Source organism: Mustela nivalis (genome assembly GCF_964662115.1).
Source record: "Mustela nivalis genome assembly, chromosome: 6".
Lineage (NCBI taxonomy): Eukaryota > Metazoa > Chordata > Mammalia > Carnivora > Mustelidae > Mustela > Mustela nivalis.
The window spans coordinates 21,533,688-21,558,934 of record NC_139025.1 but is presented as its reverse complement, the minus strand read 5'-3'; the positions used below and the strand labels follow the sequence as shown (position 1 = coordinate 21,558,934).

General features: G+C 41.5%; 1 protein-coding gene across 3 annotated transcripts in view; it reads left to right on the top strand.

The window, feature by feature from the left end:
• STON2 (stonin 2) overlaps positions 1 to 25,247 on the top strand; it is a 156,240-nt gene that overhangs the window by 46,398 nt on the left and 84,595 nt on the right. For 2 of the 3 annotated variants that reach the window (XM_082736397.1, XM_082736398.1), the window contains exon 4: positions 14,627 to 14,824. In XM_082736397.1, the coding sequence (XP_082592523.1) occupies positions 14,627 to 14,824 (198 nt within the window). Of the gene's footprint in view, positions 1 to 14,626; positions 14,825 to 25,247 lie in introns of those variants that run through there. The other variant, XM_082736399.1, reaches the window with a different exon arrangement.

Below are 25,247 nucleotides of genomic sequence, written 5' to 3'. Positions count from 1 at the left end.
AGCCCTAGAGGCTGGGAAGTAGTGTGGGTGGACCACGGGGCAGGGGGGCTGGGTGGGGAATGTTTGACAGTAGTGGTGTGTCACAGTCATTTCTCCTGTGCCGACTGAGGACCTTAGGCCCAAGGGAGTACTTAAGGGTGAGGTTAGATGAGAAAGAATGTTGGAGGATGGAGCTGTGCTAGAGAAGACGTTACATATTCACACACATTTGTATGCAGATTTGTCCACAGATTTGTGGAGGATGACGTTAGTTGGGGTCACACAGCATTGTCTTGGGTCAGGGTGGAGCTTGGAGATGGTGGGAAGTGATTGGATTCCAGATGTATTTTGAAGGGAGGACTAACAGAAGTTGTGACGGGCTGAATGTGAGAAGAAACAAGGGTGGCTCGGCGGGTTTGTTCTGAGCACCTGGCAGGGTAAAGGAGCTGGTGTGGGGGGCGAACGGGGGCTTCGTTTCAGATGGGTAAGGCTGGAGACCTAAGTGGAGATTTCAAGTAGATTTGGACACAAGGTTAGGTCTGGAGGTAATAACCTCCAGACCCTTTTTCAGTGGCTCTTTTGTGCAAGCACTTTTCCAAGTGCTTTGCCAGTATTCACCTAATTGCCCTGTGAAGTGGATACAGTTTTCAGCCCTGTATTTGCAGGTGAGAACTTTACAGCAGAACAGATAGATTAACTTGCCTCAGGCTGCGAGACCGGGCGTAGAACTAGACAGGCAGTCTGGGTCCTGGGTCCTTATACCTAAGCTCTTAGGAAAGGAGGAGTAGCAGATTTCTATCTTGTTTCACTTTATTCTTTTTTTTTTTTTTTTTTTTTTTAAATTTGACAGACAGATCACAAGTAGGCAGGCAGGCAGAGAGAGAGAGCGCGGGGGAAGCAGGCTCCCTGCTGAGCAGAGAGCCCGATGCAGGGCTCCATCCCAGGACCCTGAAATCATGACCCGAGCCCAAGGCAGAGGCTTTAACCCACTGAGCCACCCAGGTGCCCCTCACTTTATTTTTTGCTGGCTGGATGAGCCCTGGTGTGTGAAGAGCTGTGACGACAGCAGTCTGCTGTCCTCTGGCCCAGGGGTCAAAGGCCTGGCCCCTGGGAGAAAAGTAGGCTCCAGCTCTCAATTCAACTCATCTTGTGGCCTGAGCACGTTCACTTTAGAACCTAAATAAAGTGATTCAGCTAAGATTCCTTTCCTTTCCTTTTAAAGATCTTTTTAAAATTTTTGTTTATTAGAGCACATAAGCAGAGGGGAGACCTCCATCCCAGGACCCCAGGATCATGACCTGAGCCAAAGGCAATTGCTTAACAGACTGAGCCACCCAGGCGTCCCTCATCTAAGGTTTCTAAGCTGATAGGTAAATGAGAGCAGTGTTTCGGGATGTTGGGACTTCGACTCTCCCAGCTGCATTATTTCTGGTTGCTTTTTCAGGGAAATCCTGAAATTTTATCTAACAAATGTAAAACACCAGTGTGAAAATACTAATAATTCAAATAGCATTCTTTCTCAGTAGTAGAGTCATTTGATATGTGGTTTTAATAAGCTTTATTTAACTACTGAATAAATATAAAGGAATATATTTAAAGTGTTTATTAAATTATAAAGAACAACAGTACAACCCCATCACCCAGTTTACTAAATAGAAAATTGTCATCACCCAGAAGTCCCTGAGCTTCCCTACGGATCGCATCAGATATCCCACCCCTCCCTCCTGTATCACCGCCTTCCTGGGGTTTGTGATATAAACTATATTATTTTTCTTAACATCTTCCCTGCCGACACAGGCATCAAGAATGATATAATTTAATTTCGCTTCTTTTTGAAGTCTGTGAATGGAATAATACTGAATGCATTATTTTGTACCTTGGTCCTTTAACACAGTATTTATGACATTTTTCCATGTCACCTGCAGCTATAAACGATCCTTTAGTTTTTCTTGCTGTGGATTCCATCAAACTAATACAGCACGATTCAGTTATCTATTGTATTACTGTTGGGTATTTGTCTTGTTTCTACTTTTTGGCATTTAGGAATGTGTTTCTATGAGCATTCTTTTTTTTTTTCTTTTTCCCCTGTGAGCATCTAAACACACAGCCTGGTGACCAAGTGTAAGCTGTTCTCTCGCCTAAGAGTCAGAGGGGACCTGTTGGGCCATAGAGAGTTTATCCTCAGCTTTATCAGATCACACCAGCCCATTTTCTCAGGCAGTTTCAGTTTACCTGTCACCCATGTATAAAAGATGTTGTGTCACTACTTCTTTGTCTACACTTAAGATTGTCATATTTTTCTTTCTTTTCTTTATATTTTTCTATTTAGTCATGCTGAGGCATGGGGAAAGGGAAGGGGAAGAGTAATGGTGTTTTGTGTGGTTTTAATTTGCATTTTCTAGATTATTGATGAGATTGAGCTGCCCCCCCCCCTTTTGCCATTTGAATTTTTTTTTTTCTTTCATAAAAGTCCTATTCAGGTGTATTCTTGCTGGGGTCTTTCCCTTTTTCTTTCTGATTTCTAAGAGTTCCTTGTGGATGTGATATATGACAGTATCTCCTACACATGGGTGTAGGATAAAGTGGATGGTCTTTTTACTCTCTTTCTGGTTCCTTTTTTTTTTTTTTTTAAGATTTTATTTATTTATTTGACAGGCAGAGATCACAAGTAGGCAGAGATGCAGGCAGAGAGAGAGGAGGAAGCAGGTTCCCCGCTGAGCAGAGAGCCTGATGTGGGGCTTGATCCCAGGACCTTGAGATCATGACCTGAGCTGAAGGCAGAGGATTTAACCACTGAGCCACCCAGGCACCCCCCCCCCTTTTTTTTTTTAAGATCTGGTTCCTTTTATAAAAAGAAATTTTTAATTTTAATAATATGAAATTTGTTTCTTTTTATGCTTAGTGTTTTCTGTGTCTTGGTAAAGGAAATCTTTCCCTACCCTGAAGTCATGAGCATATTTAGGTATATGTCTTCTAAAATATTCTTTCCTTCCTTCCTTCCTTCCTTCCTCTCTCTCTATCTCTCTTTCTTTCTTTCTTTCTTTCTTTCTTTCTTTCTTTCTTTCTTTCTTTCTTTCTTTCTTTCTTTCTTTCTTGATTTATGTATTTTGGAGCACCTGGCTGACTCAGGCATCTGCCTGAGTTAAGCATCTGCCTTCTGCTTAGATCATGATGTCAGGATCCTGGGATTGAGCCCCACGTCGGGCTCTCAGCTCAGCAGGGAGTCTGCTTCTCCCTCTCCCTCTGCCTACTGCTCCCCCTGCTTGTGCTCTCTCTGTCTCTCTCTCTTTCTCTCTCTCTAATGACTAAAAAGATTTATGTGTTTATTTGAGAGAGAGAGAGAGAATATACATGAACATGGGGGAGAGGGAGAGAGAGTCTCAAGCAAACTCTGCACCAAACTTGGAGCCAACACAGGGCTTGATTTCATGATCTTGGGATCATGACCTGAGCCGAAATCAAGAGTTGGACCTCAACCAGCTGTGCCAGCCAGGTGCCCCTAAAATTTATCTTATGGAGCCTTTTATGCTTTGATATTCAATCCACCTAGAATTGATTTTTCCATTTGATGTGAAGTAAGAGTCTAATTTAATTTTTTTCTATATAGTATTTTACTATTATTTCTGTTATTTTGTTCATTTTTAATATATACTATTAAAATTCTACCTCGTTTATATCTAAACAGTGTGATTCTGCTTACCAATAGGAAAAATATGCAAAAATTTTTATTGAGAATGCAGTAAATCTATTGATTAATTTGGGGAGAATGAACATCTTTACAATATTAACTTTCTTAAACCCTAATTTTTTTTTAAATTTTTATTTTTTACTAACATATAGTGTATTATTTGTTTCAGGGGTACAGGTCTGTGATTCATCAGTCTTACACAGTTCACAGCACTCACCACAACATATTCCCTCCCCAGGGTCTGTCACCCTCCTACCCCCCTCCACTCCAGCAACCCTTAGTTCATTTCCTGAGATTTAGAGTCTCTTAGGGTTTGTCTCCCTCTCCGGTTTCATCTTGTTTCATCTTTCCCTCCCTTTCCCTATGATCTTCAGTCTTGTTTCTCAAATTCCTCATATCAGTGAGATAATATGATATTTATCTTTCTCTGATTGACTTATTTTGCTTAGAATAATACCCTCGGGTTCCATCCATGTTGTTGCAAATGGCAAGATTTCATTTTTGATGACTTCATAATATTCCATTGTATATATGTATATACCACATTTTCTTTATCCATTCATCTGTTGATGGACATCTAGGCTCTTTCCATAGTTTAGCTATTATGGAAATTGCTGCTATAAACACTGGGGTGCACATGCCGCTTTGGGTAACTACATTTGTATCTTTAGGGTAAATACCCAGTAGTGCAATTGCTGGGTCATAGGTTAGCTCTATTTTCAACTTTTTGAAGAACCTTCATACTGTTTTCTGGAGTGGCCGCACCAGCTTGCATTCCCACCAACAACGTAGGAGGATTTCCCTTTCTCTGCATCCTCGCCAACATCTGTTGTTTCCTGGCTTGTTAATTTTAGCCATTCTGACTGGTCTGAGGTGGTATCTCATTGTGGTTTTCTTTTTTTTAAAGATTTTATTTATTTGACAGAGAGAAATCACAAGTAGATGGAGAGGCAGGCAGAAAGAGAGAGAGAGAGGGAAGCAGGTTCCCTGCCGAGCAGAGAGCCCGATGCGGGACTCGATCCCAGGACCCTGAGATCATGACCTGAGCTGAAGGCAGCAGCTTAACCCACTGAGCCACCCAGGCGCCCCTCTCATTGTGGTTTTGATTTGTATTTCCGTGGTATCTCACTGTGGTTTTGATTTGTATTTCCCTGACACCGAGTGATGTTGAGCACTTTTTCATATGTCTGTTGGCCATTTGGATGCCTTTTTTGCAGAAATGTTAGTTCATGTCTTCTGCCCATTTCTTGATTGGATTATTTGTTCTTTGGATGTTGAGTGTGAGAAGTTTTTTATGGATTTTGGATACCAGCCTTTATCTGACATGTCATTTGCAAATATCTTTTCCCATTCTGTCAGTTGTCTTTTGGTTTTATTGACTTTCCTGTGCTAAAGCTTTGTATCTTGATAAAGTCCCAATAGTTCAGTTTTGCTCTTGCTTCCCTCACTTTGGCGATGTTTCTAGGAAGAAGGTGCTGCGGCTGAGGTCTAAGAGGTTGCTCCCCGTCTTCTCCTCAAGTATTTTGTTGGATTCCTGTCTCCTATTTAGGTCTTTCATCCATTTGAGTCTATTTTTGTGTGTGGTATAAGGAAATGGTGCAGTTTCATTCTTTTGCACGTGGCCGTCCAATTTTCCCAAACATTTTCTTAAACCCTAATTATATATCTCCACTTATTCAGATCTTCTGTACAATCTGTTAATAGACTTTAGAAGTATCTCCTCTGAGAACTTGAGCATCTTTTATTAGATTTATTACTATATATACTTGATATTTTTGTTACTATTATAAATGCTGTCTTGTTTCAAGTTTAATTTTCTATATATTTCTTATTTTCAGAAATGCAATTATTTTATATATTTATTTTAAAAAGCACAAGTACTGTGCTAAAATTGTTAATTTGGTAATTTATTAGGGCTTCCTGGTTATTTTCTATATCCAAAAATATCATCTGCAAAGAATAGGCTTGGTTTTTTTTCATTCCTTTTTATTTCCTGCCTTATTGTGTAGGTTCTGACCACAAATAGGTTGTTGAATAGAAGTGGGAGAAGCGGCCACCCATCATCTTGATCAAGATCTCCAAGGGAACACTCTCCAGCAGTGCACGTTGTTTGGATAGGGTTTTGGGGTTAGCTCTGCTAGGTTTAGGGAACTTCGTCTCTTTCTAGTCTGCCAAAAATTACTACCATAAATAATACTAAAATTTATTCAGTGCCTTCTCTGTGTGTATTATAATGACAATATGGGTTTTTTACTCTTTTAATGTATTACTATAGTGAATTATGTTAATTGATTTAGTAATGTTAATTCACATGTTACCAACAGGTAATATTACCTCTAATGGGGCTAAAAATAGTTTGGGGAGGCAAAGAAATATTTCATTTTTTTTAAAGATTTTACTTATTTATTTGACAGCGATCACAAGTAGACAGAGAGGCAGGTGAGAGGGAGGAGAAGCAGACTTCCCGCCAAGCAGAGAGCCCAATGCGGGGCTCCATCCCAGGACCCTGAGATTGTGAGCTGAGCTGAAGGCAGAGGCTCAACCCACTGAGCCACCCAGGTGCCCCTGAGGCAAAGAAATCTTATTCTTTTTATGTGTACAGCATAGTTACATATATAGTACATGATAGATATACAATATATCTGTCTTATTAAAATTTAAAAGGGAATTGATAAACTGGAGCTCATCAAAATTAAAACTGCTTTATAAAAGACCCTGTTGAGAGGATAAAGAAGGAAGCTATCCACTGGGAGAAGATACTTGAAAATCACATATCTGATGAAGTACTAGTGTCTAGAATGTATAAAGAAGCCTCAAAACTCAACAATGAAAAAAACTAAGCAATCTAATTAGAAAATGGGCAACAGACATAAACATATGTTTCACTGACAAGGATATACAATGGCAAATCAGCACCTGGAAATATGTTCAATATCATTATCAATATGGAAATGCAAATAGAATGAGTTATCACACATATATTAGATGACTTAAAATAAAAACAGTGGTAATGCTAAATGCTAGTAAAGAAGCAGAGAAATGAATTGCATGTTTAGTTTTATAAGGAACTGTCAAACTCTTTTCCAAAGGCATTTTTATGGTTTGTATTCTCATCAGCAATACATGAATGATCCATTGTATGACCTAGCAGTTGTACTCTGCGGCATTTATCCCAGAGAAATGGGAACCTAGGTTCATACAAAAACCATACATGAATATTCAAAGCACCTTTATTCATAATACCCAAGAGCCAGAAACTCTGTGTTCTATCAGAGGTGAATGGTTAAACTGTGGTTAGTCCATACTGTGGAACACTATTCAGCAATCAAAAGGAATGAAGTATGGAGACATTCAACACCTTGAGTGAATTTCCGAGATTTTTGATGAGTAATAACAGCCAATCCTAAAAGGTCACATACTGCATGATTCCATTTATATAGCATTCTTGAAATGACAAAATTATAGAAATGAAAAACAAATTAGTGGTTGCCCTAGGTTAGGAACAGGGCATGAGGGGAAGAAGTAGAAATGAATAAAAGGTCAGTATTCTTGTGGTGATGGCACTGTTTTGCATCTGGATTGTGATTGTAGACATACAACCCACACACCGATAACATGACGTAGAAGTAAATACATACCTGAGTACATGTAAAACTGGGGAAATGTGAGTGAGATTGGTAGATTGTATTAATATCAATTTCCTGGTCATAATATTCTACTGGGGAAGAGGGACTTCAAGGGAGAGGATGGTTGGGGAAAAAATGTGTCAGTGGGGCAGTAATGAAAAAAAAATTGAGAAAGTGTTAAACCAACCTTGCATTCATTGGATAAATCCAATTTAGTCATGATGTAGTTCTCCTTTTCCTCAATCTCTGAATTCTCTTTGATAATAATTTATTTGGGATTCTTGTATCTATGTCCTGATTGAGGTTGGCCTGTCATTCTCATTTTAGAGAATATAAGTATTAATCAGATACACATTGTCAGGTTTTGATGTCAGGAAATGCTAACCTCATAATATGAGTTGATGAGTGGTCTCTCTTTTTTGTACTCTGAAAGATTGAAATTTTTTTCTTTAAAGTTTGAAATAAGTCAAGCAGGGAAAGGCAATTATCATATGGTTTCACTTATTTGCATGGAGAATATTAGGAGAAGAAAGGGGAAAATGAAGGGAGGGAGATAAATCAGAGGAGGAGATGAACCATGAGAGACTATGGGCTCCGGGAATCAAACTGACGGTTTTGTGGGGGGAAATGAGTGAGCCCAGTGATGGGTATTGAGGAGGGCACATATTGCCTGGAGCACTGGGTGTTATACGTAGACAATGAATCATGGAACACTTCATCAAAAACTAATGATGTACTGTATGGTGACTAACATAAATAATAAAAAATAAAAAAATTTAAAATATAAAAATAAAAAACTTTGACATAACTTTTCAGTAAAACCATCTGCCTGACATTTTCTTATGAAAGTTTAAGGATTGCTTAACTTTATTTGATGATTATTGGACAAGTCAGGTTTCTAACTTTCTTTTTGAATCAGTTTTGAAGTTATAAATTCCTGGAACTTCTACAGTGTTATCTTTTTTCCAAATGTATTGGTGTAAACACATTCATTATTTCTCCTCATTGCCTTCTAAATGTATATAGCATTTGTAATCAGGTGTCTTTTTTCATTCTTAAGGTTATTTGGGCCCTCTTTTTTTTAGATTTTTCTTGACAGTTTTTCAATTCTTTTTACATAATCTTCTTAAAGAACTTTTTAATCTATGTATTTTTTAGTTTCAATAACTTATGCTTTTATGTTTATTATTTCCTTTCTAAGAAATAATTTTTCATTTCCTGGAAATAAAATCTTTCTTAGAAATCTTTATTTTATTTTGCAGCTCCTTTTTGTTTTTGTTGTTGTTTTTAAAGATTTTATTTATTTATCTGACAGAGGCAGTGAGAAAGGGAACACAAGCAGGGGGAGGAGGAAAGGGAGAAGCAGGCTCTTTGCTGAGCAGGGAGCCCGACGCGGAGCTTAATCCAAGGATCCTGAGATCATGACCTGAGCCGAAGGCAGACCCTTAATGACTGAGCCACCCAGGCGCCCCCCGTTCCTTTTGTAACTAGATAAGTTGGAAGCTTATTGTATTACATTTCAGTTCTTTTAAATATAAGCAATACAACTGTTCCTGATAGTACTGCTTACTTGCATTCTTAAAGTTTTTTTTTTTTTTAAAGATTTTATTTATTTATTTGACAGAGAGAGATCACAAGTAGGCAGAGAGGCAGGCAGAGAGAGAGAGAGGAGGAAGCAGGCTCCCCGCTGAGCAGAGAGCCCGATGCGGGACTCGATCCCAGGACCCCGAGATCATGACCTGAGCCGAAGGCAGCGGCTTAACCCACTGAGCCACCCAGGCGCCCCTCATTCTTAAAGTTTTAACACATACTGTTCTCATTATTGTTTGGTTCTGAGTGTTTGCTAATATTCATTAATATTTCTTCTTTGACCAACAAATCATTTGAAAGTATGTTTCTTAGTTTCTGAATTTTTCAAATTGTCTTCTATCTAGTTTAGATAAATAGATGCTAGTTGTATCTAGATAAGTGGTTTGGATAACTAGAGACTAAATTGTATTGTGATCAGTGTTCATGGTCTGATACCCATTTTTGTTATGTGTTAAAATCTGCTTTATGTCATAGCACGTGGTCACTTGCTATAAGAGTTCTAGATGTGGGTTATGAGGATTATATATTCTTCATCTGTTGATCTTTGTATGACCATTAGATCAGTTTGCTCATTTTGTTGTTTATATCTTCTGTTTCCTTGCTGATTTTTCTGCCTGCTTGGTCTATCAGTTACTGAGAGAGGTGTATTTAAAAATCTCCCATTATGATGATGGACATTTCTTGCTTTCTGCAGTTCTGTCAGTTTTGTATTAATAATTTTGAGACTCAGTTATTAAATATATACCAATTTAGAATTACTATATTTCTGATGAGTTAAAACATATAATTTTATTGTGACCCTTTCTAGTATTGCTTTTTACTTTAAAGTCTATAGGCTACAATGTATCAGGTTCTTTCCATTAATATATTATCTTATATGTTCATATGTATTATATATGTAGCATATATAATATTTTAATATATTGTCCTGTTTGATTTCCTCATCCCTTTACTTTCATCATTGACAAATCTTTGTATTTTAGATGTGTCCTTTGTGAGCAGCACATTGGATTTCATTTGTTTTTTTTTTCAACTTGATAGTCTTTTTTTTTTTTTAGCTGGCAATTTTAGTCCTTTTATGTTTATTATCAAGCACTGATATAGTTTATTTTTGTGGTATCATGCTTCTTTTTCTCATCTTTCCTTCTTTTAGATTAATTGTGGTTTTTGTTTGTTTAGATTATTGTTATTATTCCCTTGACCTCTGAATATCTCCTCACTGAGTATATAATTCTACTTGACACTTATTTTCTGTCAGCTCATTGAAGTGTGCTTTAGCTTGCCTTGGTGTAAAGGTGGTAGTCAGCCTAATCATAATTCCTCTGAAAGTAATCTTATTTAAGATCTCTCTTTGTCTTTGGTCTTGTATGGTTTTGATGTCCACTTGTACACTTGTTTTTGGTTACATATCTTGAGATACCATGGAATTTCTAATATGACAAATAAAATCTTTCATAAGTTCTGGGAAATTCTCAGTAATGTTTTTTTTGTTTTTTTTGTTTTTTTGTTTTTTTAAATATTGCCTCTCATTCTCTCACTCTTCTTAGGAGCTCAGGTTCTACAGATAACTACAAGACCTTCCCATTTTCTCTCCCATGTGTTTTAAATATTTTAATTTTAACTAAGTTCTACACTCAAACATGGGATCTCAAACTCTGAGATCAAGAGTCTCACACTCCATGGACGGAACCAGTGAGGCACTGCTCCCGTGTGTTTTAATCTGTCTTTCATGTTTCCCTCTCTGCCTTTCTATGCTGTCTAGACAATTTTGTATTTACAGTAGTATTTTTCTTCTCCAGAAGCTCATTTTCAGTTCTGTGTGTTCTTTTCTAATATTTTCATTTTCATTTCTTCTTTTCTTGTTTCCTTAAATGTAGTAAATATACTTACATTTCTTGCTTAATAATTCTAGATCTGAATTCTTCACAGGTCTGATTCTGTTTGCTATTCCCCCACACCCCCGCCCCACTCCCACCCCGCCCCCACACATTACAGGCTCTCTGGTTTGTGTTTATGGTAACTTGATTTCTTATATATTTTGTGATTTACTTATTTTTATTATTTATTTATTTATTTATTTGATTTATTTATTATTTGATTTTTCCATGTGAAACTGAGGAACAGTCTGTCTGGGAAGACTGGCTTTGAAATATCTTCCTCCAGAAAGGATTAGTATTTGCTTTTCCCAGGTGCCTGAGGCCACTACCAACCTGCAAATACTTCAACTGTGTTCTCAAACTGGAAGGTTTTCAGACCACACAAGTAGTTTTAGCTACAAGCCCCTTTGTGGGACAGTTTATAGTTATAAATTCTCAGGAGGTTTCTTTTCTCTACCTTGTACCCAGTCTTAAGACAGACCGTTGTGTTTGCTATCCTTAGCTTGGGGGTGGAACTTATTCCTAATTTACCCTTGAACAGATCCCTTTGGGAATTCAAGCTTCATGCATCACATCTTTTGTTAGATTTCCCATCTTGAGTTAGCCCTAAGTTTTTCCTCCTTTTGCTTTCTCACAAGACATTTAAAAAAAAGAAAAGAAAAAAAAAAAAAAACCTCAAGAGTTTCTCTGGTTTGTTTACAAGCCTCAGGGTATGAAAATCAGGTTGTGTGCTGTTTACCATTCTGGGTTCTAACTTGAACTTGGCCTCTGACAATTCTTTGCTTTCTTGCTCATGCTATAATGTATTTCAAATAATGTTACTACATTTTCCTAATATTTTAATTTTGTTTCCCCAATAGCTTAAAGTGTCTAATCCATTATACTGTAGGAAATAGAAGTTCTATAAAAAGTCTTTACAAGTTCAGTTTTGCTTTTGGCTTTTTGGTGGTTTATTTTTACTTCCTTAGCCTTTCGAGTTTTATAGGTACAAGTTTAGTTTTAAGAGTCTGTACTTACCATAGACTGTTAGGAGTGATTTCTGGTGCTTCTGTTGACATAACCAACAAATATTCATTGAGTACCTATTCACACCAGACATTATTCTAGGAATGGGGGTACAGAAGTAAACAAAATGGACCAAAATTCCTGGCTTCCCACCAAGGAGCTTAAACGCTAGTGGGGAAGACACTGGATATGTAGTACATTAGATGGTGATCATGCTAAGGAGAGATGAAGGAGAGAAGGGACTTTGTGTCTTTGGAGAGAACAGCTCAGGAATACCTTACTGAGAGGGCAACATTTTAATTTTATTTATTTATTTATTTATTTATTTTTATTTTTTTAAATTTCTTTTCAGCGTAACAGTATTCATTGTTTTTGCACCACACCCAGTGCTCCATGCAATCCGTGCCCTCTCTAATACCCACCACCTGGTACCCCAACCTCCCACCCCCAGCCCCTTCAAAACCCTCAGGTTGTTTTTCAGAGTCCATAGTCTCTCATGGTTCACCTCCCCTTCCAATTTCCCTCAACTCCCTTCTTCTCTCCATCTCCCCTTGTCCTCCATGCTATTTGTTATGCTCCACAAATAAGTGAAACCATATGATAATTGACTCTTTCTGCTTGACTTATTTCACTCAGCATAATCTCTTCCAGTCCTGTCCACGTTGCTGCAAAAGTTGGGTATTCATCCTTTCTGATGGAGGCATAATACTCCATAGTGTATATGGACCACATCTTCCTTATCAGTATCTATAAAGAACTTCTCAAACTCAACACACATAGAACAGACAATCATATTAAAAAATGGGCAGAAGATATGAACAGACACTTCTCCAATGAAGACATACAAATGGCTATCAGACACATGAAAAAATGTTCATCATCACTAGCCATCAGGGAGATTCAAATTAAAACCACATTGAGATACCACCTTACACCAGTTAGAATGGCCAAAATCAGCAAGACAGGAAACAACATGTGTTGGAGAGGATGTGGAGAAAGGGGAACCCTCTTACACTGTTGGTGGGAATGCAAGTTGGTGCAGCCACTTTGGAATACTGTGTGGAGATTCCTCAAGAAATTAAAAATAGAGCTTCCCTATGACCCTGCCATTGCAGGGTATTTACCCCAAAGATACGGATGGAGTGAAAAGAAGGGCCATCTGTATCCCAATGTTTATAGCAGCAATGGCCACGGTCGCCAAACTGTGGAAAGAACCAAGATGCCCTTCAATGGACAAATGGATAAGGAAGATGTGGTCCATATTTATTTATTTTTAGAAGATTTTATTTATTAGAGATCACAAGCAGAGGGAAGGGGCAGAGGGAAAAGCAGACTTCCTGCTAAGCAGGGAGCCCAATCAATGCAGGACTTCGTTCCAGGACCCCCGGGATCGTGACCTGAGTTGAAGGCAGATGCTTAATTGACTGAGCCACCCAGGGGCCTGAGAGGGTAATGTTTTTAAAGTAAAAGCAAAGTGAGCCATGACTACTCCAGACAGAGAAGACCTACATGTCTTACAAATGTGTAAGAGAATACTAAATGAAAATTCTCTGTGGTTTCATATTTGTTCCACATGTCCCATAAATTGCTGTTTATTCATTTTTCTCCATTTTATCTTAACCCGTATTTCTCTGAAGCCAACACTATGATTTTGATTCTCCAGCTAGGAGAACTACCCCCCCCACACACTTTTTTTTTAAGATTCTATTTTATTTATTTTTGAGAGAAGGGGGAGAAGTAGAGGGAGGAGGAAAGCAGACTCTGTGCTGAGCACAGAGCCCAGCACAGGGCTTGATATCATGACCCTGAGATCATAACCTGAGCAGAAATTGGACACTCAACTGACTGAACTAAGCAGGCACCCCAGAGAACTGACCCTTGTTGAACAAGTCGTTTAACCTCTCGAGTCAGTTTTCCCTTGTGTCAAATAACACCACTGCCTGTCTCTCAGAACTGGTAATGAAATGAGGTAATATTTGTAAAAGTGCCTGACATTTCGTGAGGACCCAAGAAATGCGATTTCCTTCTCTTTTGTTTTTTCTCCCCTGTCCACACTCCTTTTGGCCCTTGTTTGTAGTACTTATTAATAAATTTGCGAGAAGATCCTCATGGAACACCTTGGAGAAACCATGTGGTAGGTTATGTACTGAAGACAAATGAAGAACATTCGAAAATTTCATTTTAAAAAAAGAAACTTTCCAAAGCGGTTTTGAAAGTCTCGGTTTGGTGCTCGGCGTTCAGGAGAGAAAGTCAAGCCCTGTGCATCCTGGAAGTTCTTGTCTGTTCTATTACCGATCAGCAGCCCCGGGAGAGCTCACGTGGTATCTGTACAGTCTGCAGACTGTCCGGTTACAGTCAGCCTCAAGCAGGGCCGTATCCCATTCCGAGGCAAATACATCCATATTCACCTATCTTCTCTTATCCCGTAACGTAACCTAGCTCTGATTTTGCAGTGTAATTGGGTGAGTTTTCCTGAGATTGTTGCCATGCCCCTAAAAAATGGAGGCAGGGTAAGGGGGAAACAGTAGGACTCGTGAAGCTTTGGTTTGGATGAAGCGGAAATCGCAGTTTAGAAATAGATTTAGAGCTGGAAATCACTGTTTTTCATTAGCAAGATTTTCTTCGATCTGAGAGTCAGGAGACTCCCTTCTTCATGGTATTGGTTTTGATACTGACTGACGGTGAGCTCTCAGTCAGTCATTTTCCCCTGTCTATCATAAGTGATGTTTCTATCATTTCCTTGCCTTGTATGGCTGTTAAGATTTCACAGGATCCACGCACCATCAAGGTAAGACAAGCATGAAAGATCAACAGAGCACACCTATTTATACTGCTTGCTTTTGCATTTGGTCTGTCCCCAGCCCTGCCACTGACCATGCCCTGCTGGACGTGCCCTTCCTTCGACTCCCTGAGGAGATGCCCTCTGACCTCTGAGAGCAGCTGGACCACACATTCTGAAGACACCAGTAGCCCCAGTTTTGATCCCTCATACACAGACCTGCAGCTCATCAGTGCTGAGGAGCAGATGAGCGGCAAGGCTTCTCAGGCTGGCTCAACTGGTAAGATGGAGCCCCGAGGGCTTTGCAGATCGCTTTTTTTTTTTTTAATTTTTAATTTTTTATAAACATATAATATATTTTTATCCCCAGGGGTGCAGATCACTTTTGGTGACCTTTTGCTGCTCTTAAAATCTCTGCAGCCAGCTTTGTTTGCATAATGAGTTCCATGCAGCTGTCATCCCGTTAAAAAGCTAGAATACAGAGTGGTTCAAGATTGCATTAGGAAAAAACACGTACACAGACTGGCTGATTGGTTGGCAAGATGTTAATACTAGGAAACCATTTGACATTACATCTTAACGTGCTGTTTTCTCCTATTCAGTACAAATACTGTTCCTTGTCGACTGATTTTCTCCTTGGATGACTGAACGATAGGTAATAGGCCCGAGGCTGAATCTTTCATCCACTCACCTGTACACCTTCCCTTTTCAGCAAGAGGGAGATAGATTAGCGCAGAGAAAAAGCAAATGTTATGGGAAGCAGAATGAGAGTCAGGACTCGGCCACTGTGTGCAGACTACGAATCATGTTACGGTGATAATTATTCTGTTGTCCGTGAGTCTGTCATATACCGTGGTCTCATTTATTAGATTTCTGGTAAATGTGGGAAGGACGCCGCCTTGCTTTGCAGGTGGAATAAGAGCCTGTTAACAAGCACGGTACTTGGGTTAGATTTAGGACGATGGCGTTGGATAGGTGTAGCGTGTTCTTGGTGTATTATTTGGCCCAAGGGATTATTTTCCTTTAAAAGTGATAGAGTTGCCGATAATTTCTCTGTGGATGAATTTGCCAGGTGTGTCCAACAGTATTTGTTTTTCTCTCTCAAAAATGTTGTTTAGGCATTTGTCTCTGGATCGTTTTTCAAATTTGGGCAACATTTGTCCTTAGGCTGTGTGTTATTACAGGGGTCTACGCATAGAGAGAGAGATTTCTTGCAGACTAAAGGTTCAGGCAGGATTTGGGTTGGTATTTGATAATACTGCGAAGAATCCTAGTTTATCACAGTCTCTTTTCACAAGCCACAGTCCCTTGGAGCATTTTGTTTACATACACTCTCCATTCTGGTTAATCTCTGCGGCTGATGATCTCAGTCAGGGCCTGATATATGTCCCTACAACCCCATCTTGACTGTGGGGGACCTTGCATGATGGGAAGGTACCATCAGAAGCTGAGGCAGTTAGGAAGAGGCTGTACACCCCCATCCCCGGTCCCCCGCCTGCCTTCGCTTCTCGCTCTCAGCTGCCTTTCCCGGCCTTCCCTTGGGGGGCGCGTATAACACACGGGTTAGCAGCATGCAGACTGGGGTTAGACAGCTCAGATCCTCCTCCTTCCATTTACCAGCAGTGTGACCTTGGGCAAGATCATTAATATCTTTATGACTCCATTCCTCCCCTGAAAAGTGGAGATAATAGTCATGCTTACCAAGTTGTTGTTGTCAGATCCAAATGAGACAGTCTATGTAGCTGGTTTCTTCTCTCTCCTGCCCTGGGATTCTTACTGCTTCAGAAAGGGGGAGGTAAGCTCTCCACTGTAGAAAAGTCAGGATCTCTAGGCTCAGGCTGTTTTTTTCCCAGTGACCTATCTACTTAGATGAAAATGGCTTCAATTCCTAGAGGTTCTAGTGATGGAAATCAGAGTCCTTCTCTGACCTGGACATGGTTAATCTGTCTCCAAAGCTTATAATTATTTTCAGAATCTCCCTTTTCTGATGTCAATTTAACAGTATTACAGTTCCCCCGAGAGAACCTCTTCCCTCATTGTTTTGGTCGAGGTCCTGGCAGGAGACAGATGGCATCTTCAAACAAGTTTTATCTGACAAGGGTTTAATGAGAGGACTGCTTACAGAGGCAGCCAGAGCTAGAATCACGGAGGAGGGACTATAGGAAAGACGGAGCCACTGCCCCATATTTGGTGGAGTGGGGAGGGAGGGAGGAATAAATGCCCAGATCTTGTGCTGGTGCTTCCCCCTGGCAGGTCCCAGCTGGAAGTCAGAGGGCACAGGGCCCTGCTGAGGCAAGCCCTCAGAGGTCAGCCCACAGGCCCTAGAGCTGCTGGAGAAGAGGGGGAGAATGGATTTAGGATGAGGGCATGCGTGAAGCAAATGCAGAAAAGCCAACACACTTTAGTCTCCAACAGGAGCTCAAGGTAGTCTAGGGTAATCTAGGGTCACCCTGGAGAAGCAAAGGCAAAAGTTGGACTATAGAATGAGGAGTGATACTGTTAGCTCTCTCCTTCAGCAGGAGACAGTTTCTATAGCTACGGAAGGCTAGTGGTATGGCCTTTTGGCAACCTTCCTTTTTTTGCAGATGTAATGATAGATCATAGCCAGCCCTTCCTGAGTCTGTGCTGTGTGCTGGAATATGACGTGTGCCATCTCAGGCCTGGACAGCAGTCCTGCAAGGTGGAGAGCTCTCTCCCCATTTCCTAGTTGATCCTGAGTCTAGAAGGTAAGAAGCTTATCTGAGATAATACCAATAAGAAATGGATGAACCTGGATTTCAACCAAAGTTCCAAAGTCTTTTACCGTGATTCCCAAGCCTGGCAGTACCCGGGAGTCATCATGTTTATCATTTTGCCTTGTTACCTTCCAGACCTTCTGAACAGATACACTTATTTTGCCATGAAGTTTATTTAAGAAAAAAAAATTTTTTTGAAGATTTATTTATTTGAGAGAGCGCGTGTGCACACATGAGTCGGGGGAGGGGCAGAGGGAGAGAATCTTCAAGCAGACCCCTTGCTGAGCCTGGAGCCCCATGCGGGGCTTGATCTCATAACCCATGAGATCATGACCTGAGCCAAAACCAAGTGGCAGACGCTTAACTGACTGAGCTACTCAGGCGCCCCAACCATGGGGTCTCTTTTTGACATAAATAGAATCAAAAGGTTTTTAAATAAGATGTATAATAGGTGTAGTCTGAGGAGGAAGTTCATGTTTCCTTAACAGATATGAGTGCTTCTAGATAACTGCTGTGTGTCCATAGTATTGTGTTATGTAAACAAGCTTCTGGGTGCTGGAAAACAAATCTCATTATTTAGTGATCAGCCCAGGGCCAGGCCCAGGGGAACGCCTCCATCTCCTCACCTCTACCTGCTCTTCCAGGCCCGGAGGGGGCAAGCAGCATGCCTTGGGGCCCTGGGAAAATGAGAGGCAGTGAGGTGAGTGGCCCAGGCTGTGTGGAGAGTGTCTGGATGCAGCCCCAGGTAGAGAAACCCCTGGATCCTTTCTGAATGCCCGGACCTGTGTAGTCAGGGTGGACTTCGGCTTTGAAAAGCCTTTAACTCATCCTGGATAAGGAAGAACAAGGTTTAGGAGAATGACCAGATACTTCTAACCCTGTGGCATTTATCTTTCTACTTTAGTAGCAGGGAATTTATAAATGCTTTCATCTGAGATATTGAAAGCTCTGGAAAGCCCTCCAGTCATGGGACTACCTGTCCACCCCCGGGCACCAGGCCTGTGCCAGTGGCCAACCTCGTGGAAGGGTCTCCTGGGAGGCTGGATGGTCCAGTGAAGGTAAACTAAATCCTCAGGAGGGTAGGGAGCAGATTGTGCTCTCTGTGTGTCTCTGGGCCCGTCCTCTCCCCGGAGCTGCCCTTCCTCACCTGGGAAGTGGGGCCGAGGTCCCCGGCCAGGCTGGGCAACAGGCCGTGTGTGCAGCTGCTTCACGCAGTGCAGAGGGCAGCAGGGATTTTTAAAAAATCTTAATTTCACAGCTCTGAGCCTCATTTCCCTTTGACATGGGAAATAAGGATAATTACTGCCCCAAGGAGGCCAGCAAACCATACGTGTGGTGGGATGACCCCTGAGAAGTCTTCAGAAGTGAGCCAGGGGGACGTGTAGAGAGAGGCTGTGGGAAGTTGCTTTCCGAACCGAGGGCTTGGGGGTCCTGGGGAGCAGCTGTCTTGGGGAGACTTTTGGTGCTTGCCCCCTGCCCCGTGCTTTTAACATGGCAGCGGGAGGCACAGAGCGGGAAGACCTGCAGCCTCCACCAGGAGCGGCCTGGGCCCAGCTGGCCTGGGCTTTCCCTGGCAGCCCGCCGTGCGAGCCTGCAGCTGGGCCAGAAGCTCTGTGATTCATCTCCTGTGTGCAGAGGGTTCTGGGGGCCCAGGCCCAGCCTGTTTACCTTGGCCCCACTGCTCCGTGCTGGGCTGACCCAAGCCTAGGACTCCTCCCTGTCGTCGGCCTCAGGGTTTCTGCAGGGGGTTGGCAATCCCGATCCCAGGCATACTTGTGGGAGGGCAAGACTCTGTGATCAGCCTGCACTCTCTTCTCGTTTTCTCACCAAGGGGTGGGAGGGGGGGTAATTAGGAGGAGGAAGGCAAACAAATCCCCTCACCTTGGTTACATCGAAGGATACGGGGCAGAGCTGGAGAGCATGTGGATATTTGCCCTGGGATTTAGCTCTTCAGAGCACATTGCGGGAGAACTGGGAACAGGCAAGAACTTTACTAACACTTGTTTCCTCTCTCTCCCCCTGCCTCCCCGGGGGTTCCCCCTTGCCCTGGATGACAGGCACACCCTGTCATCTTCACCAGGCAGCCTCCCTCTGAAACACCGATAGTTTCACATGGGGCATAAACAGGAAGAGTGTCGGGGGATAAAAATAAGCCTTTGGAAGTCCATGGCAAGCAGGAAAGAGAAAACACAGAAATGTCTGCAGGAGCACATTCTCCTGTTAAGTGGTGGGCTTCCATTTTGGTTTTCTTTTACACACAAGAGAAGGGGAGAGTTCAAGGATAGGATGAGAACACTCAGTTTGCATCAGACCTGGATAAAGCTCATAGCAGGTGTTTAATAATTGTCCGTTGAATGGATCTTGAATGAAGGGAGTGAGACTGCAGGTGGGGAGTCATCAGCATCCCAGACATCCGCGTCCTGTTTGAGTTTAAGAGTCCAGCATTCCCCGCCAAAGTATCCCATGTGGCAGCTCAAGAAAAACCAAGATGCCAGGGGCCCGTATGTCAGGTCATGCTGGGCCCCCTCTGTTGGAGATTCATAGCGAGTGTTCGATTATTAAAGACTTTCAAAAGTTCTGAAATTGTATGTAGGTGTGTATATGTGTAATTTCTATGTATCCATATAGGCCCATAATTTCTATGTGTACCGGTACACACATATATTTATGTACCTACGAAAATCCATTTAAGGCACCTGGGTGGCTCAGTGGGTTAAGCCACTGCCTTCGGCTCAGGTCATGATCTCAGGGTCCTAGGATCGAGTCCCACATCGGGCTCTCTGCTCAGCAGGGGCCTGCTTCCCTTCCTCTCTCTCTGCCTGCCTCTCTGCCTACTTGTGATCTCTCTCTGTCAAATAAATAAATAAAATTCTTAAAAAAAGAAAAAAAAGAAAATCCATTTAGCTTTCCACGAGCCCAGACTGAGTCCCTGGTCAGATCTCAGTGTTCCAAAGCCCAAACATACATTGGCTAATCTTGACTTGGAGATTCTTGCCACTGCTAAAATGTTGAGAAACCAGAAAAAAAATATTTAAATGAATTGGTCCACATTTACAAAGTTAGCCCTGCTGTGTCTCAGGCTCTGTTATACCTCTTGGCCTTTTTAAAAAATTCTAGTTTCAGCAGACCCAAGACTACATTTTGCCAGACTTTCTTTGTACTTAATGCGGGTGGGTTTTAAAATAAATGTGGATCATATGTTCTTGTTTCATTTACACTGATCTGATCACAGTGGAATTCTCCCAGAGCAGTAGGATATCCCCAGGGGTTTTGGACTCTTTTTTTCACTCAGAAACAAGTGTTTATACTAGGTAGAAAACTAAGAACTTGAGACCTCTGTTTTTTGTGACAAGAACTTTTTAGATGCTCAGGAAGTTTCTCTGGTCATTGTTAGTTAAGGTTGGTGGGAGAACCTCATCAGGGCTGTGTAACTCCTTATAAGATGTGACATTTTCCTCTGTTGTCGGTTTTTTCTAGTCCCACTGCAGTTGGTGGAGCACTAGACAGGAATTCCCAGTAAACAGTAATTATCATTGTGCATGATGGGGTCCTAGGGGGGTTCCAGTTCTCAAGACACATTCGTATTTCATGACTTTTTTTTTTTTACCTTGAATATATTTTCTTGGAAGACAAAAATAAAGTTAATTTGTTTTTTTTTTAAATTTATTTTTATTATTATTTTTTTAAGATTTTATTTATTTATTTGACAGAGAGAGATCACAAGTAGGAAGAGAGGCAGGCAGAGAGAGAGAGGAGGAAGCAGGCTCCCTGCTGAGCAGAGAGCCCGATGCGGGACTCGATCCCAGGACCCTGAGATCATGACCTGAGCCGAAGGCAGTGGCCCAACCCACTGAGCCACCCAGGCGCCCCAGTTAATTTGTTTTTAAAATTCTTTTGCCTAGCTACAAATTTCAGCAATATTCAGAGTCTTCCTGAATAGGTCTCCTCCTCAAAATCAAAGAAGAGTAGAATTTTTTTTTTAAAAATTAGATCTTTTTTCTCTCTCATTTATATATAAATTTGGCCTCATTTCTGTACTTAGAGTGCCCCAGGATCCTAGCTTTCTTGTCTCCATTAAGTTGTGCATTTTGGATTTTAATCGGTGAAGAAAAACAAAAAGAAACCCCTCTAATGACTGGTTTCTTTGAAAGTTTCTCCAGAGAGTTTCAGAGTTTTCTCAGAAACACAAATATTTATTGAGTGAAACTGGTATTTTACCAGTTGTTAGAGATACAAAAATGAGTAAGTTATGTGGTATCTCAGGACTCCTACAAGAAACCGATAATCTGCAAGCAGACTTTTTGCCATTAAAAGGGTTTTCATACAGGGGCACCTGGGTAGTTCAGTTGGCGAAATGTTGGACTCTTTTGTCTCTGGTTGTGATCTCAAGGTCATGAGATCAAGCCCCTGAGTCGGGCTCCACACTCAGCCTGGGGTCTGCTTTGAGAGTCTTTGCCTATCCTTCTCCCTCTGTACCTGCCTCCTGCTTATGCTCATCTCTCTCTCTCTAAGATAATTTAAAATAAAAAAGATTTTCATACGTAATTTTTTAAAAAGATTTTATTTATTTATTTTGAGAGAGGGAGAGCAAGGACAGAGGGGAGGAGCAGAGGCAGAGGGAGAAGCAGATTCCCCGCGGAGGTGGGAGCCCAACACGGGGCTCCATCCCAGGACTCTGGGATCATTACCTGACCCGGAGGCAGATGATTAACTGACTGAGCCACCCAGGTCCCTATCATACATAATTTTAAAAAGAGTTTCTATTTATAGAATAACTATTATGTGGCAGGAATGTGCTACACACATACACACACTTCATCTCATTTAATCTTCACAATTTAAAAAAAGTAGATATTGCTGCCCTACTTTATGGATGCAGAAACAATAGCTTAGGAGATTAAATGGTTTGGCTAAAGCCATACAACGAGTGTTGGGCTTCAGCCCAGCTCTCTCTTCCTGGCTCACCTGCCTGGTGCCTGGTACCGTGAAAGGCACTGTTGATGACTCAGTGAGCCGTGGGAAGCGCTCCTGCTGCCGCCTCCTGCGCGTTCCCGGGGAGCTAAGTACAAACCTGCCTTATGCGCTCATCCCTTTGGACAGCCATGACTTGTTTAGGGGTCCCACTCGACCGAGACCTTCTTGGAAGCAGGAAGCACCTCATGTTCATTTCATACTCCCAGCATGCTGCTGGCACATTGAAGTGATAGAGTGGACCTTAGTGGAAGAAAGGAACTACTCTGCTATAGGGCTGCGAGACCCTTCTTTCCAAACCTGTTCTGCAGTTACTGAGGCCTAAGTGTGTCTGCCGATTGAAATGTGGCTTCCTGATGGGAAGGAATTAAAAGCGAACAAACAGGAGCGTCAAGTGTGGAAGGACACCTCTTTTCCCATCTTCACAAATGTTAGGCAACTCTCCAGTAGTCTCCATTCATTTAGTTTTTTCTGCTCTGTTTTGGAGGATTATTATAACCTTTTGAGCGTTTTTAAAAAAAAAAACTGATATATATGGATGTGTGTGGGTATCGGGGGGGCTGCTCCCTAAGTTGGGAGTCTCAGATCCTCACCTACCTTATACTTTCTGCATGTCCCTTTCCTCGGACACTGGAAAGATGGTGAGATGGGGAAGGCTTTTCTGTGGTAGCGAAATGGTTTCTTGTGGCTCTTGCTGTGAGAAGCAAAATCTGAGAAAGAGAGGCAGTGTTTAGGATGTTGTGTTCTAGGGGTACCTGGGTGGATAAGTCAGTTAAGCATTTGCCTTCGGCTCAAGTGACAATCCCAGGGTCCTGGGATAGGGTCCGCATCAGGCTCCCTGCTCAGCGGAAAGCCTGCTTCTCCCTCTCCTACTCCCCCTGCTTGTGTTCTCTCTTGCTGTGTCTCTCTCTGTCAAATAAATAAATAAAATCTTAGAAAAAAAAATTAGATGTTGTGTTCTAGGGGTGCCTGGGTGGTTCAGTCAGTTAAGTGTCTGCCTTGAGCTCAGGGCATGATCCCGGGGTCCAGGCTCTTGGCTTAGTGGGGAGTATGCTTTTCCGTGTCCCTCTGCCCCTCACCCCCACTCCTACTTGCTCTTAAAAAAAAAAGTTGCTATGTTCTAAATAGAATCTAAACTAAATATCATGGGACCACTTAATTAAAAACCTGTGGCCTCCAGCCAGAGATTCTGCAGGTTCCTTGTAGAATTGCTGAAGTACTAGTCCTAAAGAGGAGATGACAGCTGAAATGCTTTTTATTGATTACCTGTGGCGTTCTTTTTGGTCTTATGATGAGGACAGCAATGTCCAGACCACACATTAGTTAAGTGACAAAATTGGGATTGACACCCAGGCTTGTCAGCTTTCTGTAACTCACCCAGTCCTATAGGGCAGAGTTTAAGATGTGTCCTTTCAGTTCCAAACTGGCGATCAAAACTGGGTATTTGCAGCCATGTAGAATACAGAGGGTCCATGAGTTTGGATGATAGGTCTTTATTGTCTCTCTCCTCTAAGGAGGTTAGTGACACAAGCATTTCCACCAATCGTGGATGCAGGCAACAAACCCCAGAGGTATTAGCAATACTGGCCATGTCACAGAAATCACAGGTGTTTCCACAGTATGTTAGGGTTGGGACACCTATCACAAAGGATCACTTATTTCATTGCTCCTTGGAAAGCATGGTAGTTATTGGTTGTATTACTGGTAGGGTTAACATACTGCCATAATCCAGACAACATATATGGTGGCCTGGACTAGGGGACTGGGTTAGGTTATAGGAAACTGAACAGATTCTAAAGACATTTAGTATTTAGAATGGATGGAATCCCAGTTATACTGTTTCTTCCATCACGCTTCAAAATGTTCCATTTCTAAGTCTCTACTTACTCTTGCTTTTTACCCTGAATAACTCCTTTTGTGATGAAGCCCTACCTATTGTTTAAGATGAAATTCAAGTGAGGTTTTCTCATGCCAAGTCCTTACTTTGTGCCTCCTGTGGTCCTAAAGACTGGGCATTCCCCAGTGAGCTGTAAGGAGGGAGTTCTTCCTGGAGCTTTATTGAAGGTCGTGGTCCCTGTCCCACCTCTAATATTTTGGTTGCATGGTTCTTTCATATCCTGACCAAAGTCAGGTCCTTGAGGGCAACAGTAATATTTTCATTCTTGGATTGTCCAGCAGTCTGGTCTCCAGCACAAATGTCTGGAACTAAGGAGGTGTCCAGTGGATGTTCTTAGGTCCATCTCCCTTTGTCCTGTTGCATCTGCACAATACTCTGGCTTCTGATCTCCGAAAAGAAGAAAAGCTTGCCTCCAGACACCTTGGTCCCAGGTATACCTGTTTAGAAAGAGAACTTAGAAAAATAGAAATGAGTTTATCAGGTGTTACTTTTGAGTTGTTTTATGGAATATTTTAAACATATGTCATTGCCCCTCATCGGGCTCTCTGCTCAGCAGGGAGCCTGCTTTCCTTCCTCTCTCTCTGCCTGCCTCTCTGCCTACTTGTGGTCTCTGTCAAATAAATAAATAAAATCTTTAAAAATAAAATAAAATAAACACATGTCATTAAATTCTACCCGTGAAGGATGTTATCTCTCACTTTAAGTAGCTTCCCTGGTGAGTGATAAACATCACTGATTGAAAGGAATTAGAAATTGCTCACTAAAGCTCTTGTGCAAATCACTGACACCCAGCGAGGTCAAGCTTCAGAAAGAATTATGAGCTTTGCTTTTTTCAGGTAATGAAATGTTAATTCGAGCACAACAAAATACTAGAGAACATTAAGTGCCCCGACCACAAAGGCTGGTGTGCTGTGCCCTTTCAAGTGTTCATTGTCATTATTCCTGAAGCTTTCTGGAAATAGATGCTTTTGTATTTGGTCTAGGCTCATAATGATTGGTTTGGATTCTTTAACTATCACAGACCTTTACAGTTAGAAGAAATTTAAGAGATTACTAAGTAAAATGTCTTTATTTTATGGTGGAAAAAGCCAAGGCCTAAG